This window comes from Pinus tabuliformis, chromosome 9, assembly GCF_031772625.1.
Source record: "Pinus tabuliformis cultivar Carrire ecotype Pingquan chromosome 9, CPIR1, whole genome shotgun sequence".
NCBI lineage: Eukaryota > Viridiplantae > Streptophyta > Pinopsida > Pinales > Pinaceae > Pinus > Pinus tabuliformis.
Window position 1 is genome coordinate 1,508,691,760 of NC_142307.1, and position 19,577 is coordinate 1,508,711,336.

At 39.5% G+C, this 19,577-nt stretch overlaps 1 protein-coding gene across 1 annotated transcript in view; it reads left to right on the forward strand.

Moving 5' to 3' along the window:
- LOC149154326 (uncharacterized) overlaps positions 1-19,577 on the forward strand; it is a 59,150-nt gene that overhangs the window by 26,937 nt on the left and 12,636 nt on the right. The window contains exons 2-3 of the mRNA XM_089444117.1: positions 9,453-9,579; positions 9,678-9,820. Of these exons, the coding sequence (XP_089300243.1) occupies positions 9,453-9,579; positions 9,678-9,820 (270 nt within the window). The remainder of the gene's footprint in view (positions 1-9,452; positions 9,580-9,677; positions 9,821-19,577) is intronic.

Sequence of the window (19,577 nt, forward strand, 5' to 3'; positions counted from 1 at the left end):
AAAAAGAACATAAATGAATACATCTGCATGCTGTAAAGAATAGGAACATGGCAATCATCAGCACATGAAAACATAAGACGTTCATAACGGAGTTCGTCCAGGAGGGACTACGTCTCCGGGCCCCGGTGTCAAGATGGTGTAGGCCGCTACATTAAGTGTTGTCAATACTGATGATGTACACAAGAGATGATCTCGCAATCATACAAGGAAAATTCCCTCACGCAGGGGTGGCTCTAAGAGATGTTCCACTATAGGAACTCTCAGTCAAAAGACTCCTATCAGTATGACACAAAACTCATGCACAATGAGCATCCCGCCAACATGGCATAAAAGGGATCTCAAAGCAAACATGCATGGCGACACATGAGTATCCCATCAACATACAACAAAGGGATCTCAAAACACAACATGATGAATCATGACAACAAGTACATCACATAGGCAATTCCACGTCACATCAAGCAGGAATCATAAAAATGAGTAAGAAATAGGATCCCACATCAAACATCAATCAAGGACTTGTGCAACACAATGCATAGCAAAATAAGTACATGAACACTGCATATACCTCACAACCAAGGGCCATCTGAAGAAGCGGATGTCAAACTGCTGAAGCTGTTCGGACCATCAATCTCACAGCATCAATCGCATGACTGCTCGCACATGGATGTTGACACCTGCATTCCACTTAGAAAAGTGGCTAAATAATAGAATGAGAGAATGAGAAATCTGAATGCACCATCAAATTTATGACGTAAAATAGTGCAAAATCGACTGTCCAATTTTTGAATTCTGAGATGTTGAGAATTTGGAGCTCAAGGAATCTTTTAGATTCCCCTTAGATTCCTCAAAGATTCTGCTCCATGGGTGAACTAGAAATCTACAACTCCAAAGGCGAATCTAACTTTGCCATTGTTATCCCTACGAAAAACCATGAAAAACCACTATAAACTTGACTATATTCCGACATGGAAAAGAACTACCTCCTCAAGAAAATTGCAATGATCACGGTTCTGCTCCCTGTTTCTGTCACAGTCATGGTTCCACCCTCATACTGAAAATGGCCAAAAAATGCAGAACCTTGATAGAGACACGGAAAGCGTCATTGCGTTCGTGGCATCAAGAAACGTTGAAACCATATAAAATTTGTCAAAATCTGACAAAGTGAAATTTCACCCCTCCTGCAAAATGCTGCCTCGAACTGTGTGCCAAGATTCTAACTCCTCTGTCTTGAAATTCGTGGCCACTCTTTGTTCCTCCATCTGCGTTGGTGTACTAAAAAATGAGGTTTTTATAAAATTTTCCTGGGCATATTATTCGATAAATTGGTTGTGGCACAATGGCAGAATTAGGAATTGGTTGAGGACGGGTCAAGTGGTCAAACCCCGCCCCTCCATTTTTTTGCATGTTATTGTTTTTTTAAACAAAACAAATTAAAAAAATGGGTTCGGGACCGCATTGGGTGGCCCGCCCCTTACCTCTGTATCCATTGGCACATTAATGTGTTGTAGCCGTTGTAATATAGTTATGGGTTGGCATTACATCGTGTTAATGGGGCCGGCCACGTGGGTCGGGTGGGTTCGACCCTCGCTAGCTCCCGTACTATTATTTTGGCATTGATTTTATTGGTAGGGTGTGGTTGGGTGTGGGTCGGGTCCACCGGAGGTGGCCCATGCCCACCCCATAACCATATGTATTGTGTTATGTTTAACGGAGTTGGGAGGAGGGTCTGGCAAGGTCATGGTCGCCGACCCATTTAAACATTAATGCATATTTTTGGATGCAGGTTTGGGGTTAGGCCGGCGGGGTCATGGCCCATCGGCCTTATTAAAAATATTTTTTTTTGTAATAGTTTTTTGGGGTGGCGGGGGTGATGGCCCACCACCACAATATATATATATATATATATATATATATATATATATATATATATTGCTTCTTTTAAAAATAGGGGAGGTTTTCCAACTTTTAGAAAATAAGGGATATTGGGCAAATTAATGAGGCCACAATTTTGACCAATTTCGGGAGCTAGGTTTCATGCCTCGAGGTCGGTCAAATTATAGGACACTTAAACTTGGCCCATAGCCCAACTTTGACCAAAAATTTGACTCGTTTGTTCTCCCTCATACGAGCTCGGATTGATGAACCATTCGCACCTCCACGATCAGGACAATGAGATCTATGCTCTGGCCCTGGGTTGAAGTCATTCTAAGCACTTTGATTTTCAAGCGTTCACAAGCCCTCTTTGTCCTATGTGTCTCTAGAGTCACCTGGATCAATCCTCCCCACTGAGGAGCTTTGGTCCTCCACAAGCATGAAAAATAATCTACAACTTCTCTATACCTTGTCTTCATCACAAGCATCCTGAAAAGGTCTCGCTTCCATCTCCTTCACCTTTTTTCTTCAGAGCCTTAAGCGACGAGCTGATACCTGTAACCTGTAGTACATTGTTTCCCAAATTACATGCTTGTCTTAACTGACCAACTAATTCCCCAAATGTCCCACACTTGCCACGAGTTTATAACACATACTCTGTGGTTAAGTTTACATCAAGATGGACACAAGACCTCAGCTATGACAACAAGGCCAACCTATCATTGTTGCTTCAACAAGTGATGGAAAACACATCATCACTGCAACATATGATTTACAAACATAATACCAAACACTATTGTTTTGACAAGTGATGGAAACATAACATCACTTTCACAGTTTAACATGCAACACCAAATAAGACCAGACATCATTGTTGTCGAACAAGTGATGGAAAACACATAATCACTTTTACATCTTAAAATGCAACAAATGATTTACAAAAGCATGACCATGAAATGATAACATGTCTAGAAATCATTTTTCACTTATCAATATGGGCCACCTCCTTGTGGCAATTTTGCTTGTCGAACAACTACTTCACCTGGTTCATGCACCGACACTTTGTCTTTTAGCCGTTGTTCTGGATGGAGCCTCCAACAAGTGGCTCTTTGATGGCCACTTTTATCACAATGAATGCAATAGGTTTTCTTTCTCTAGATTTGCTTAACATGTTTCTTTACCTGTTGTTGAGAGGGTCTTTCACACCTCATCCTTTTGTGTGTTGCCATCCTTTTCCAACACTTAGAAAATGTATGGTTATGTAATCCACAAAAGGTACATGTTTTTCGATTCCATGTTTTACATGCATCATTAAAAACATGATTATAACCAAAATGAACATTCGAATATCAAAAGTGGTTATACCTTCCCTTGCTGTCTCTGGTGTAATTATGACGATAAGAGCTTGCCTCAGCTCTTTCCTTGCCATGGAAACTTCCATGGAATGATGGGGATGTGTTCCCATCATTCTCTTTCCCTGACGATGTCTCAGAACAATTTGACACCTTCAAGCATTCTTCCTTAGTGTATCTCAAGCCTACAAATCAATGTTTATGCACAACCTCCAAAGGTTGGGTTATGCCTTGATTATTAATACCAAGTTTTTCTTTCTCCTCGTGCCTTGTCCTCGTAAGGAGCCTCATGTTTGTCCCTGTAATTGGGATCTCCAAATCTCCAATAGAAATCATACTATATGACGACGAAACTGAAAGGAAATCAACATCTTTTACCTCCTCTGTCGATTTAGAAAGAACGAATGAGGGCTTCTCATCATCTGTTGTTGGTGGTTCGCTAGCTGTCTCGGCACATTCCCCAACTTCCTTTCTGACATACCCAAGTCCTATCTAGCGGGGTAATTCCTCCACTTTGATGTGGTTGACAATGCCTTGGCGATTAATGCCCAAGCCTTTTCCTTCATACCCCATTTTCTTCAATAGTTTGGAGCCAATTCCTGTGGTATGATTTTCGAAAACAACGAAATCATCATCAGGAAACATACATGAATTAAGAGAATTACATTTTACCTCACATGGGTCACGCTGCAGCTTCTCCAAGGCCTCGTCCTTTGCTTGCAGTTGTCGTAGCAAAATCTATTTTTCCTCTTTCTCTTCATGTAGACGCATCTTCAATTCATCGTTCTCTGTTTGAAGGTTATGTTTGTTGTGCTTCGGTTCTTCCAGGGCCACTTCCATGGCTTGCAAATGAAGCTACAATCACTCCTTTTCCTCAGTGTCTTTCTGTAGAGTTTCATACATTATCTCTACCCTTTTGGAAATGTTGAGCATGGTCTCATACATCGCTTTTTCATCCTCTATCACTGAACGTTCCATTGTTCACACTACAATTCACATCAACACAAAGACCACTTCGATACCACTTGATCTAGGTCCAGGTGTGACGAAGGACCCCTCCAAGACCTTTTACTATCATGATGTGTTAAATTGCATTTTTAAAAAGAACATAAATGAATACATCTGCATGCTGTAAAGAATAGGAACATGGCAATCATCAGCACATGAAAACATAAGACGTTGATAACGGAGTTCATCCAGGAGGGACTACGTCTCTGGGCCCCAGTGTCAAGGTGGTGTAGGTTGCTGCATTAAGTGTTGTCAATAGTGATGATGTACACAAGAGATGATGTCGTGATCATACAAGGAAAATGCCCTCACGCAGGAGTGGCTCTAAGATATGTTCCACTACAGGAACTTTCAGTCAAAAGACTCCTATAAGTATGACACAAAACTCATGCACGATGAGCATCCCTCCAACATGGCATAAAAGGGATCTCAAAGCAAACATGCATGGCGACACATGAGTATCCCATCAACATACAACAAAGGTATCTCAAAACACAACATGATGAATCATGACAACAAGTACATCACATAGGTGATTCCGCGTCACATCAAGCAGGAATCATAAAAATGAGTAAGAAACAGGATCCCACATCAAAAATCAATCAAGGACCTGTGCAACACAATGCATAAAAAAAGAAGTACATGAACACTACATATACCTCACAACCAAGGGCCATCTGAAGAAGTGGATATCAAATTGTTGACGATGTTTGGACCATCGATCTCATAGCATCAATCACATGATTGCTCACACGTGGATGTTGACACCTGCGTTCCATTTAGAAAAGTGGCTGAAGAATAGAATGAGAGAATGAGAAACCTAAATGCACCATCAGATTTATGACGTCAAATACTACAAAATCGACTGTCCAATTTTTGAAATCTGAGAAGTTGAGAATCTGGGGCTCAAGGAATCTTTTAGATTCCCCCTAGATTCCTCAAAGATTCTACTCCATGGGTGGACTGGAAATTTGCAACTCCAAAGGCGAATCTGACTTCGCCATTGCGATCCCTGCGAAAAACCATGAAAAACGACTATAAACTTGACTATATTCCGACATGGAAAAAAATTACCTCCTTAGGAAAATTGCAAGGATCATGGTTCCGCTCCCTGTTTCTGCCGTAGTCATGGTTCCACCCTCATATTGAAAATGGCCGAAAAATGCAGAACTCTGATGGAGACACGGATAGCGTCATTGCGTTCGTGGCGTCGAGAAGTGCTGAAACCATATAAAATCAAATTCTGACAAAGTGAAATTTCACCCCTCCTGCAAAACGCTGCCTCCAACTGCATGCCAAGATTCTACCTCCTCTATCTCAAAATTCATGCCCACTCCTAGTTCCTCCATCTGCGTTGGTGTACTAAAAATGAGTTTTTTATAAAAATTTCCTGCGCAGATTATTGGATAAATTGGTTGTGCCACAATGGCAGAATTAGGAATTGGTTGAGGGGTCGAGTGGTCAAACTGGCCCCTCCATTTTTTTGCATGTTATTGTTTTTTTAAACAAAACGAATTAAAAAAAGAGGGTCGGGTCCGCATTGGGCGGCCCGGCCCTTACCTCCGTATCCATTGGCGCATTAATGTGTTGTAGCCATTCAAATATAGTTATGAGTTGGCATTACATCGTGTTAATGGGGCCGCCCACTTGGGCGTCGGCCACGTGGGCCGGGGGGGGTTCGACCCCCGCCAGCTCCCATACTATTATTTTGGTGTTGCTTTTATTGGTGGGGTGTGGTTGGGTGTGGGCCGAGTCCACCGGAGGTGGCCCATGGCCACCCCATAACCATATGTATTGTGTTATGTTTAACAGAGTTGGGAGGAGGGTCCGGCGGGGTCATGGCCGCCGACCCATTTAACATTAATGCATATTTTTGGTTGCGGTTTGGGGTTAGGCCGGAGGGGGTCATGGCCCATCAGCCTTATTAAAATTCTTTTTTTTTGTAATAGTTTTTGGGGGTGGCAGGGGTGATGGCCCGCCACCACAACATATATATTTTTTGCTTTTTTTTAAAATAGGGGAGATTTTCCAACTTTTAAAAAATAAGGGATATTGGGCAAATTAACGAGGCCACAATTTTGACCAATTTCGGGAGCTAGGTTTCATGCTTCGGGGTCAGTCAAACTATAGGACACATAAACCTGGCCTACAACGCAACTTTGACCAAAACTTTGATTGGCCCGTTCTCCCTCATACGAGCTTGGATTGACGAACCGTTCGCACCTCCATGATCAGGACAAAGAGATCTATGCTCTGGTCATGGGTCGAAGTCATTCTGAGCACTTTTATTTTCAAGGGTTTACAAGCCCTCTTGGTCCTGTGTGTCTCTGGAGCCACCTAGATCATTACTCACATGAAAAATAATCTCTCTCCTATATGTAATTAAATTGGATAAACCAAAGGTGTATAATACCATAGCCTCATAAACCATCACTTGCTAAATTCCACTTTTATCTTCGGTAACTTCCAATTTTATAGAAGGAAGAGAACTCATTCCTTGATTCTAGAACATAAGGCAAAGTTGGGGAATAAACATATATTCATTAATTTAATAAAAATCAATGTGTAATTTTGAATTGATATAACTTTGCAAAGAAGGGTATCGAAGAGATATAAATTCAAAAATAATTGGAGGGAGAGATGTGTGAATGAAAATGCAATATCCTTTAATATAAAAGATAACGTTTGAAGAGGAGACACACATGGGTGAATATTTAGTATCATTACTAGAAAAGAGAGTTGTGAAAACGAGAATATATTTGAAAAGTATTGAGTAGATTTTGTGAGAGAAATTTTAATGTTCTTCATTTTTGAAGAAATTATGATCATTAAAGTAGAAGTTGTAACTTGAATGTTATTTCCATTTAAATGAAGAGATTGGTGTCTCTTGTTAAGTTGATTCTTAGCGATGGTAATTGGTTTATTTAGTCGGTTGGTGCCCATGCATATTTTTAATAGTAGGTCAGTTCTTATGAATATTTGTAACAATAGGTTGGTCCCTACAAAGGGTTATAAAGAGTAGGTTACTTTTGTGGTTTTGTGCCAAAATTGTTTCACATATATCCTAGTATATTTGTTCTAGAGTTGACGTATATTATGTGTGATTGATTTATTTTAATGATTGAATTTAAATAAGTAAAATATGTTCTTATACTTATTAACCCCTCCTTCTCTCAAAATAAGTGTGTGTTGAAAACAAATTTCCAAAGAAGTTGTGGTAGTAAGGAAAAAAACCAAGGATCAATCAATACCTTGTTCCCAACATATTGACTTAATATCTCAAAAATATACCATGTATGAAATCATTGCTAATGCTCCTTCAACATCAAATAAACCTCTTCAACCCAACCTAGGACCACATGCCGATGACATTATTTCTTTTATCTTGAGTAAAATTGCAAGTAAGTGAGATGCACAATTATGTAAAATGGTTATTTCATCAAATCTCGCAACTATTGTTATCACTAATCAAAATAATATGGCACCTTATCATACCTATGAGACGCACTTGATACAATCCATGTCACAAATTAATCCTCTACTGCTTGGAGGAAAAAAGAAGAAAAATACTTCAAAGGATGTGCAAGTGGCTAAAAAAACTAAAGAAGAAACTGGTGAAAGCACCACTAACAAAAAGAGGAAGAAAAAGCTTCCTTCTAGGAATTTTTTAGGTAGACCATCCTACACAATAGTGCTTAAGAACAGATCATATTCATCACTTCTTCATGTAGTAAGATGTTTTCTAGCAATCTGCTACTTTCACCAACTCATTCTGTGCCCATCAATAAAATCAATAAATGATTTCACAATACTTTGTTTCTTCCTTTAAGGGAATCACATGTTATTATCAACATGTAGGAGCACCAAATGAAATAATTTTCGTGTGAAATGAGACATTACCTTTAATTGCATGAGCTAAGAGCTATGAGTCACCAGAGTGTTTTTCTTCTTCCATGGATATTGTGATCCATACTGAACTCAATGACCGTCTCTTAATAGATAGACCACCAAAAATTATCATACGCAATCGAAAGGGTGCTCATTTCTTGTAAACTCGTAGTACCAACACATGACCTACCCATAATTGCAATGTTGTGAAGAGTGTGGCCTCAACGCTATGTCCCAATTCTGTATTAGAGGTACTAGAAAGCTAGCCCACATAGTGCAAAGCCTTGGTTACCTAAACCAGTGAGGCGAATCCCTCATAAATTGTTCTCATTAATTTTGAAATAAATAAATTTGGTAGACAATCTTTCTCATTACATTTATTTCTAGATCAAAGTTTAGGTTGTTGGTACACTTATCTATTGCAAGTTTGTGGATGAAGGAGCCTCCACTTGTATTATTTCTTCATCATGCTAGTGGGATATTGGATCCCAACACCTTTGCAGCCCAACACCACTTTAAAAACTTTCATGACCATACTTTCGAACCAAAAGAAACACTCCCAGCATTTACCATTTACCTCAAGGGAAAATAATCTCTCTTGATGTAGAAGTAGTCAATTCCTACTAGAACATAACTTGCTTCTTCAGCGCAATTGGTTATATGCCATGATCAATTTCATTTTATTGGTTATATGCCTTGTTAACAAAAGAAAAAATTACAAGTAATGGAAAGAAAAAATCAAATTTTTTGAAAATTCCTGATTTTTTATATGAAATATATAACAACCCACCAAACTGTTTGCAAAATGTATTTGCCTTTGGATATGATAAACCCAGGTATAATAAACAAAAAAAACATGAAATACTAAAGAATGGAAGGAAAATAAGATTTAATCGTTCCTGCCATGGTCATGTTGAAACAAGTCAAACTTTCTGATCATTACAGTAACAAATTTGTATGCCCAAATTTCCTCTTAATCAAACCATCGATATTTTTCGTCATAGTTATGCTGCAACCTAAATTTCGGGAGTCGAACTCGGTTGTGAATGACATGAGCGTCCCCCAACATGCAACTTTTCAAAACCATAGAAATTGTAATTGGACTTCATTCCTCTTCCATGCTCTTCTTAATTTTTATCGCACAACCGAAATAAAAGAACACGTGTGTGATATGGATTATTGTTACAAGTGAAGCGGAGTGGGGTGAAGCCAAAGGTTTCGCCGTAACCCGAAATGGTTCTCTGTTCGTCCGCGCGCGCACCTTCTGATTTTTCCTTGTGTGAAGTCAGTTATGAGTATTAAATTAATAAAATGGTGTGAAAGTAACAGCCATATCTGATAGGCTTCACTTTCCATGAAAAAGCAAAGCAGCAGGTGGAACATGGCGAGAAGCGAGAACCATCCATTCATCCAACGTCTAAAAGCAGGACGCGGCTGCCACACGACGAGACGCAATGTATTCAAAATCATGTGGACCAAAATCAGAAGTTCTACGTTCTAAGAATTTTATGGTTGTTCTCCCATTTTTTTATCTCTGTGCTTTCAAATATGCAGTGGGAACGCACATTTCAATTAACGTCGGCGACCGGACACGTGAAGTAACGACGTTGCTGGGTTACTTCCTCGAATTTTCCGTGAGATCCACGGAAGTTGGTGGGGTTTACAAGGGTGAGAAAACCACCGTGACCATACTCATGGTCAGATTCAAACGTTGAAAGTCCACCCTCCATTTTGGGGCACACAGTGATTCTCGAGCTTACTCCTCAACGCGCCCTTGCTTTTGCATATCACGCCCTTTCTCTTACATATCGATATGGATTTGGATTAGAAACAACCAGATCTGTTGCTCTTGGGATCATATGGGAGTGATGGTTTGAAAATATATTTAGTTATAAATTTACTTATATGTTTATATCAAAATACAATTTAATTATGTGTTGTAATACTTAATTTTTTAAAATTTAAGATTGTACGATGATGGTGAAGAAGAAGAATAATAATGTGGTATTGTTAGAAGTTAAGAAAATAAGAAATTAATTTTTATTTTTTGAAAAAAAAAATTTATGATAAAAAAGAAAGGAAAGAATCACTATAGCTAAGGTGATTTAACAAAGTCAAGAAGATTGGAAGTGGGGCAAATGTTTTGGAAATGAAAAAAGATGTGAGTAAGAGGTCGACAATTTAAGAGAAAGTGTTTTTCATCTTCCACCCTCTCTGTCAAGCCCACGAGTCACGGTTGCGATGTGCGACGAGTTGGGTGGGTGCGCTCCCTGTTAAACGCGATGTGTCACGCCCCTACACCTGCGGTAGTCTTTCAACCGCTTATAGCGAGGTGCGGCACCACCGAACACTTTCTTTTCACCAATACTTATGTTCATGGACTACGCCTAACCACTTGTCCTACTTAGTTTGTTTTTCTCAACCAAGTATTATTATTATTCCTTTATACCAATGAACACCCATACACATTCATTATCCACAACAATTATAAATAACAAGACAATTGCAACAGTATAAAGGGAGGGGCAACTCCCTGAACAATGAGTCTGCCCGAATTCAATATATTATTCAACTTTCAAATATTTACAAGTATACTTGGGAAACACCAAGTTTCATACTTAGCCAATTTTACAACATGTCACACCTTCGTGTGCCAACCGAGTTCCTTGCCCGAGTTGGGCGGGCACGCCCTCACACAGACCGCCAACCGCACTCCTCAACCGAACTTCATTCACCTTGCACGACGGGCGGGCGACCTCACCCGAGTCACCCGTTCACCCTTGCACAACGGGTGAGCGACCTCACCCGAGTCACCCAAGTCACCACCGCGTTTCCTCTTGCACGATGGGTGGGCGACCTAGCCGAGTCACCCAAGACACCACCGCATTTCCTCTTGCACGATGGGTTGGCGACCTAGCCGAGTCACCCAAGACACCACCACATTTCCTCTTGCACGATAGGCGGGCGACCTACCCGAGTCACCCGAGCCACCACCGCGTTTCCTCTTGCACGACGGGCGAGCGACCTACCCGAGTCACCCGAGACATCCATGTCACACCGATCAGCGAGTGCCTTCCTACCTGTGCCTTCACCCGATAACCAAAACCTGTCTGTATCACCATGTGCGCGAGAGCGAGCGCATTACGACCTGTGCCTCTTTTGCGACCTGCTCCACTACTTCGCACTTTTTCCTTGAACACCAAAGACTTCACATTCGAATGCTTTCGATTGTCTTTTATCCATCCATCACACACTGTGTTTATATGCTTGATGGGCTGTCCTGCCACTCTTGGCCGACCTGCGTTTTAATGCTCAGCCGACTCGTTGTTTTTCCAATTCATTCATTCGGCCTATCCAACCAACACTCGAACTGCTAATCCTCCATCGTCGGCTTGTAGAACGAATGCCCATCTCGTTTTATATAAATATGCAACCGCTCTAACACTTCGCATATGCGCCCAAGTGCTTCGCTTGCTCTTTTCTCCAACTCGTGTGCTCGTTTGGCTTAGCCAACTCGTCGCACTTCGCTCAGTGGTTGTAGTGTCCTATCTAGGGTTCTAGATTAGGCTATATTTATTATCGACCAGGGTCAGTAAACTTCGAGGCATGTGTCTACAATCTATAGACATAAAGGATTCCTAACTAAGTGTTCATGATGGTAGGTTACAGAACTTCTTTACGGAAGGTTGAGGTATGCTCCCTATCCCCTGGACACTCAGGTCACTCAATTCATCTACCTATTCTAAAAACACTGTGTATTACTTAAACCAAGATTTCAATCCCCTTATGAGGATGCTGTGCATAAAACCTCTGTTCAGTGAACACTCAGCATTCAATGTTTATCATTCATCAAAGATTGAAACATACTAAAATCATAAGCACACTTAAAATTCAAATATATGAGAAACAGGGTTCATGAAGATGCTCTTAAAAATAACGAAAGATCAGGTCCCTTATAGGATACAATTCAATGATCTCAGCGATGAATCCTTCAAGCTACCATCATAAACATTACTCATACGAATTTCTAATTAAATCAACGAAAGCATAAACTGAACTCTAATCACTGTGCATACTATTGAATATTCAGAAGTTGCAAATGAAATGAAATGACAGTATACCCATTCCACGCAGGGCCCGTCCGCGTTTCAAAGGTATACTGGACTGTGCTCAAGCAACTATCGAATCAACGCAACAATGAAATCGTGACTGCAACCGTGTTTTTGGTATTAATTTCAAAAGCTCTATTTTCAAAACGATACAATGATAACCCTTTAACTAAAAACACATAACTGTGTTTACATATGTTTTTCAACGTTTACATTTCGGAATGAATGTACATTCGTGATGCGGCTATTGCCGCTTTTGCTATGGCATAGTTTTTAAGTTGTTTCCATTCTGTACCGATTTCAAAAAGGAACAAAACTAAATCGATTTAGAACCCTATGCTGTTGCTGCTTTTGTCGCCAACATGCTATGCTTTGACCATCATTGACCGCGCATGCAGGAGTGTTGGTTCTGCTGGAAGATTGGTGTTCGTCCATGCTTATACATTCTATTTTTCATCCCTACCCTTTGCTCTCGCTTAGCTGTCATGCCATATGTCAAACAATAAACCAATTACAGGATGTTGCAACTTCCTGTAGTCTTTTTATCAAAAATCCCTAATTCTTTAACATAAAACTCATAAATCAATTCTAATGTATTTAACAACTATAATACTGTTAACTAATCAATTTCAAGGGGTCTAAGAGATGTATGAAGGAAAAAGGGTAGGCAAACGATGTGTTTCAAGAGGAAAAAGGAGGTCAAGGAATGGTACCAACATCTCTCCCCGACTTAATGAATTAGCATGACCTCATGCTAACCCCGATGTGCTTCCTCTGAACTCTGTTCCTGCTTGTACCTCTGCTGCCTTCAACAATGTATCCACATTCCTCTTCACCTGGGCATCTTTCTGACCATGGAGCTCATGCTTTAAACTCTTGTACTTTTCCTTGAGGACCTTCTTTTGGTTGTACCATTTAGTGGTCCACTTACAAATATCTGTTTGTTCAGCTTCAAGTTCCTTAATTTATTCCCTTAACTTTTCATTTTTCTGTTGAGTCTCTTTACTCTGTGCTCTGAGCATTTCATTTTCTTTCTTGATGACTTTTTCTAGCATATTAGCCTCCATTAGTTCTTCCTTTAACTTCTCAATTTGCTTCTCCAGTTTCTTCTGTTTCTTTATGGCAGGTGGTGAATCTTTTTCTTGCCTGTTATTGCTTTCAACCTCCATCTCAGCTCCTGGTCCAGGTTGTGAATGGGCACTACTTTCAATATCCATCGGCATAGGTGCATTTGATTCAGGCTGGTCTTCTTGTAGCTGGGCCTTTGATGTTCTCCTGGTTCTTCTTGAATAGGTGGTAAAAATTTTATCTTGCTCTACTTTCCGAGCATCCTCTTTTCTCATTTTCCTCGTCCTTATACTGCTAACAGGTGGAGGTACCTTGCTTGCTTTGTGTATAGGAATCTCTTCATCGATATCATTCATAAATCCTGAGTTTTCTTGTGGTTCTTCCTTGTCCTATTCGTCTTTAATTTGGTTAGCAGCCAAGAACTCCTTCCACGTTTTCCCTCTTCTCTGTAATTCATACTCAATAAGAATTTTAATTAGCCCAAAGTGATATAAGCTCTTGTCTTCGTTACCTTTCTGCTTTTGGATGGTCTTCGACATTTTGGTTAGGCTTTGCAAGAGGAAGTATGGCAGACTGATAACACACTGCCCTTTCAAATGTAACAATAACTTGATATGGTACAAGTAATCAATACTGTAGCGGCCTTCACAAGTCACAAACTTTTGGATGATATAGACCATCTCGTCCCAGGGATGCACCAGCCAACTTCTTGGGACGCCTTTCTTCCAATTAACGGACGAAACCCTGGATCTGGACATAAATTGAGTCCATGATTTCTCTTTAAATTGCTTTGTCTTGAAGTACTTCCCCCCTTTTGGACTAATCCCTATGGCTTGAGCTATGGTGTCTTCCGAAACTCTGAATGAAAAATTACCTATCAGAGCTTTCTCTCCGTTGAATGTAAAAGCGAACTGTTTGGTGACCTCTTCATTACTTCCACGAAATTTCTCTAAAAAGGGTAGCCACTGTATTTCTTTAAGAATTGAAATGCAATCTTCGTGATACTGGGAACTGTCGAATATGCTTGGTTCGACCCTATTGGTCATTTTGGCAGAGAGTTTTGCTCTAACTCTTCTTTGTTTATGTTTTGCAAATTCACAAAGAAGTTTTGATTTGTTACCTTTTATCTTCCGCCTCAATACTGTTGACCTGGTGGTGTCCTCGGCTCTTTAACACTAGCTCCTTTAGTAACCCAAGCGATGCTCGATTGACTGTCTTGTAATGGAGGTTGAACCCAATTAACTACATTTTCCTCTCGTGGTGCTTGCTACTTTCAGTCTTTACTGTTGAAGTCACAAGAGTCGAATGCTAACATAGAACAACTGAAAATGATAATGAAATAACAGGCTTAACTCAATTCATAACATATTCATCTTTTGAAACAGAGGAATGGATGCACTGGTCGTATGGATGCCATCATAGAAGTGCTAGAAGCATATATGAAGTACTGGGATATGATTTCAGGTAGTCGTTTGCATCATTTGGCTTCGGCGGGTGGTTAAATCATAATTCGGCCGTTTCAAACATAATGAACAAGCCCGCATGACATTTGGTTTCCAAACAATTCACCACGTGTCCTGCTTCTATTGGTACCCGGCCAAATAGAAATGTTGGGATGGCTGTAGGGTCTAATTGGTTGGTAACAGAGATTGAAAAGGTGATATGAGAGGGGATTAACAAAATCATATAAGTATGAGATGGGTTGGAGTATTGGAAGATGATAGGGATTAATAATAGGATAAGGAGTGATAGGTGAGTGATAGGTATGGAGGTGTCTCTGAAATTGATCGTAGCAGTCACAATTATTAAATTTTAACATTAAAAATTAATCAAAAATTTAAATGTTAAGAATAAGGAATACATTACACTTTTTGTTGGTTGTTCAAGGGTTGCATTGGCATGCTAGGTAGGACTAGTCTCCTTTGACTATTCTTTGCTGTTCATAACAGGTCCCCTGAGATAGATTCGAATGCAACAGATCCCTCTAAGATCTTGAAAATGTTCATGCAGCTTCTTTGAAATCCGGAAAAAGAATTATATGTATACAGGTGCCTTGATCTTTGGTATTTGATGAAGTCTTGGTGCCCAGCAACTTGTGGATCCTCGTTGAAACTTGATGAAGCTTTGTTGAAGTAATCTTGAAGTAACAGTCTCTTAACAGGTCCCTTTTATGTGTCTTAAACAGGTCCCATTACTGTTGGTGTTGGTAACATGGTCTTCTGGACAGAACAGGTCCCCCTGCATAATGTTTTTAACCAGGTCCCTCTGAGATAAAACAATGACAAAACAACTTCTTTACTGAAATCTGGAGTGCTGAAACAAACTGCTTTGGAAATTTACAGTGAGGAGATGAGATAAGAAATCTTTAAGAATTTACAATGGAGAGATAAGAAAAAAAAATGCTGATGCTTCTCTCCCCCACTAAAGTTTTGACTTGTCCTCAAGTCATTATTCAGTTGATAAAGCAAACAGGAAACAAAAGAAAAGGAATTCTTACCCGCCAACGAATTGGTTTTCAAGTAAGAATTCAGGGTTAGAATGTGCCAGAGTCTGGTTTTCACATCTAACCCATTTTTATTATTTTTTTTTGTGTTTTTTTCTTGTTTTTTTTTTAGATTTTGTTTTGTTTTGTTTTCTTCTTTTTTTTAAATTTCTTTTGAATTTCTAAATTGAAATGAAATGAACTAAGGTAGAGATACTGCAGCTGAAGGCTGCAGTATCTCAACCTCTCTTTGTTGAGATACTGTTTGGAGAAAATTTTGCTTGCTGATGGGCTTAGTGTAAAGTTTCAGGCGATGACCGTTGACAGTAAAGGAATGACCTTCTCCATCAATAGTTTTGAGCTTGACTGAACCATTGTCGTAAGCCTGAATAATTTGGTATGGGCCCATCCAATGTGTGGTAAACTTGGCTTTATGATCCCTAAATTTAGAGTCAAAAAGTAAAGCCCAGTCTCCTTCCTTGAACTGCTTCTTCTTGATATGTGCATCATGCCACTTCTTCCTTTGTTTTTGCATGAGGATTGTGGTTTCCTCTGCTTGCTGCCTCATTTCATCCAGCTGGTTCAACTGCTGAATTCTTTCTTGTTGTGCTTGGTCCAGGTTAATTTGCAAATCTGCAGCCAGTTTAAAAGTATGTATTTGAAACTCAATAGGAAGCATTACCTCTTTGCCATACACCAACTGATATGGTGTAAATCCTGTAGTATCTTTCCACGTAATTCTGTAATCCCAGAGTGCATCTTTGAGCTTCTCTTCCCAATTCTTTATGTTCATTGCCAGAGATTTAGTGATGATCCCTTCCAAAGTTTTGTTTGTAGATTCCACCTGCCCATTGGCCTGTGGATGGTAAGGTGTACTTCTTCTGTGCTTGATTTGGTATTTGTCTGTGATGTCCTTCACTAATTTTGAAGTAAATTGAGTACCTTGATCAGTCACTATTTCCCTTGGTACTCCGTACCTTACAAAAATCTCTTCAAAAAGGAAGTTTACCACTATTTGCTCGGTGGCTCTAACTAGTGCTTTTGCTTCAGCCCACTTTGTGACGTAATCAGTAGATACTAAGATGTACTTCTTACCATTGGAGGTTGGGTTAATGGGTCATATAATGTCTAGAGCCCATTTTTCAAATGGCTCTAGGTGAACTTGGGGCTAAAGTGGCATCTCGTCTGTAGCTGTTGGCCTGCCCATTCTTTGGCAGTTGTCACAACTCTTCACGTACTTCTTGGAATCCTTAAAAATGGATGGCCAGTTGTATCCAAGACTAAGAACTTTGAATGATGTTCGCTTAGCTGCAAAATGCCCACCACACGGTTCATCATGGCAAGATTTTAAAATATCAATTATCTCATCATTTCTTACACATCGTCTAATAATCATATCATAACCAGTGTAAAATAAATCGCCATTAATCCATGAGTATCGAGCACTTTGTTTCACTAGTCTCTTCTTTTCCTTTGGAGTAAAGTATGGAGGTGTCCTTCCTGTAGACAAATAATTGGCCAAGTCAGCATACCAAGGATTCACTATGGAAATTGCAAATAAATTTTCATCTGGGAAAGAATCTTCAACCGAACAACCTCACCTGGATTTTGCAGTCTAGAAAGAAAATCTGCCACCTGATTCTCTTTACCTGGTCTATCTAACACTGTGATGTTAAATTCCTGTAACAATAATAACCATCTGGTAACTCTGCCACTAGTTATTGGTTTATTCATTAAATGTCTAATGGCGTAATGGTCAGTATGTACAAAGACTTCATAACCAGTTATATAATGTCGGAATTTATTCACAGCATATATGATGGCAAGTGTTTCCTTTTCTGTGACTGTGTAGTTTGATTCTGCAGGTGTTAGATTTTTGCTAATGAAATAAATGGCATAATTACAAGATTCCTATTTTTTGCCTAATGAAGCACCTATTGCAGTGTCAGATGCATCTGTAAAGATATGAAATGGTAGGCTCCAGTTAGGCCCTCTTAAGACTGGTGCAGTTGATAACTTCTTTTTGAGTGCTTCAAATGCTTGCTGGCAGTTCTCATTCCAGTTGAAAAGTACATCTTTTGTTAGAAGCTTAAACAAAGGTAAAGCTATTTTACTAAAATGTTCAATAAACCTTCTATAATAGCTTGCATACCCAAGGAAACTTCTTACCTCTCTTTGATTCTTTGGAATTGGCAAATCAACAATGATCTGGATTTTTGTTGGGTCAACTTTGATGCCTTGAAAAGAAATATAGTGGCCTAATACTATCCCTTCGTTTAACATTATAAAGCACTTTTCATTGCTCAGGGACAGATTAGCTTCAATACATCTTTTCAAAACTCTTTCAAGGTTCTCTAATGCATGTTCAAATGAATTGCCGTACACTGAAAAATCATCCATGTAAACTTCAACACAATCATGAACTAAATCAACGAAAATAGCTAATACAACTCTCTGAAATGTAGTTGGAGCATTGCAAAGTCCAAATGGCAAAACATTATAAGCATAAGTGCCCCAAGGACAGGTGAATGTGGTTTTGTCCTGGTCTTCTGAGGCTATCCCGATCTGGTTGTAGCCACTGAAACCATCAAGAAAATAAAATGATGATTTCCCAGCTAATGTGTCTAACACTTGGTCAATAAATGGTAGTGGGAAATAATCTTTGAGTGTTGCTTTGTTCAATTGTCTGTAATCAACACAAATGTGCCACTTACCATTTTTCTTGGGCACTATAACCAATGGGGATACCCACTGACTGTCAGAAATAGGATATATAAAATTAACTCTCAACAGTTTTTGCAATTCTTCTCTGACAATATCCTGGAGCATGGGGTTCATTCTTCTCTGCGGTTGCCTCACTGGTTTGATAGTACTATCTGTATAAATATGGTGAGTGCATGTGTCGGGGTGAATCCCATGCATATCGGTGTAGTCCCAAGCAAATGCTTTCTGGTATTTTCTCAATAGTCGAATCAATTTCTCTTGCTGAGATGAGTCTAGGTGATTGCCTATGTTCAGAGTTTTCCCTGGACTAATCTCTATGATCTGACTCTGTGTGTTTTTGATGGATTGAACTGGAAAAATATCATGAAATGTGGTTTGCAAAGATTGAATGGTGCATGTTTCTTGAAAATTTTGGGCTAAAAGTACATCTGCAGCATGATATTGGTCGTTTCTCAAATTTTCGGAAATATCAGGTTGAGAAAGGAACAATTCTACCAAATCATTATTATTTTGTTCTTGGAAATCATAGATTTGGTCAATGCTAAAAACAGATTGTACTTCTTCTTTATCATTGTATTTATCATCAAGCCATAAATTGTGTGTTACTGCTGGTGATTGTGCCGATGGATAAAGAGTGAGTTGTTTTCTTTCGGTCCCTCTTGAAATGATCATGTTGCCCGATTGACATCCTATGAATGCATCAGCAGTCGCTAACCATGGTCTACCAAGGATGATAGGGTGCCCTCCTAAATTGGATTTGGGTTGAAGAACTAAGAAGTCCACTGGATACTCCCAAGAGTCTAGTGAAACAATTATGTCCTCCAAAATCCCTTCAAGAATCACTTTAGACCTATCAGCTAGTTCTAGAACAATCGTTGTGTGTTGCAAATTTATGAGCTAGAGTGTTCTCATGGTTTCAAGAGTCATGACATTTATTGCGGCCCCAAGATCTATTAAAGTGTTTGGAATCCGTATGTTGTTAATGATTGTAGTAACTCTGGGGATACCAGGATCAACATACTTTTCCATCGAGATGGTATTTGTCATAAGGCTAGCTAAATGTCCTATAAC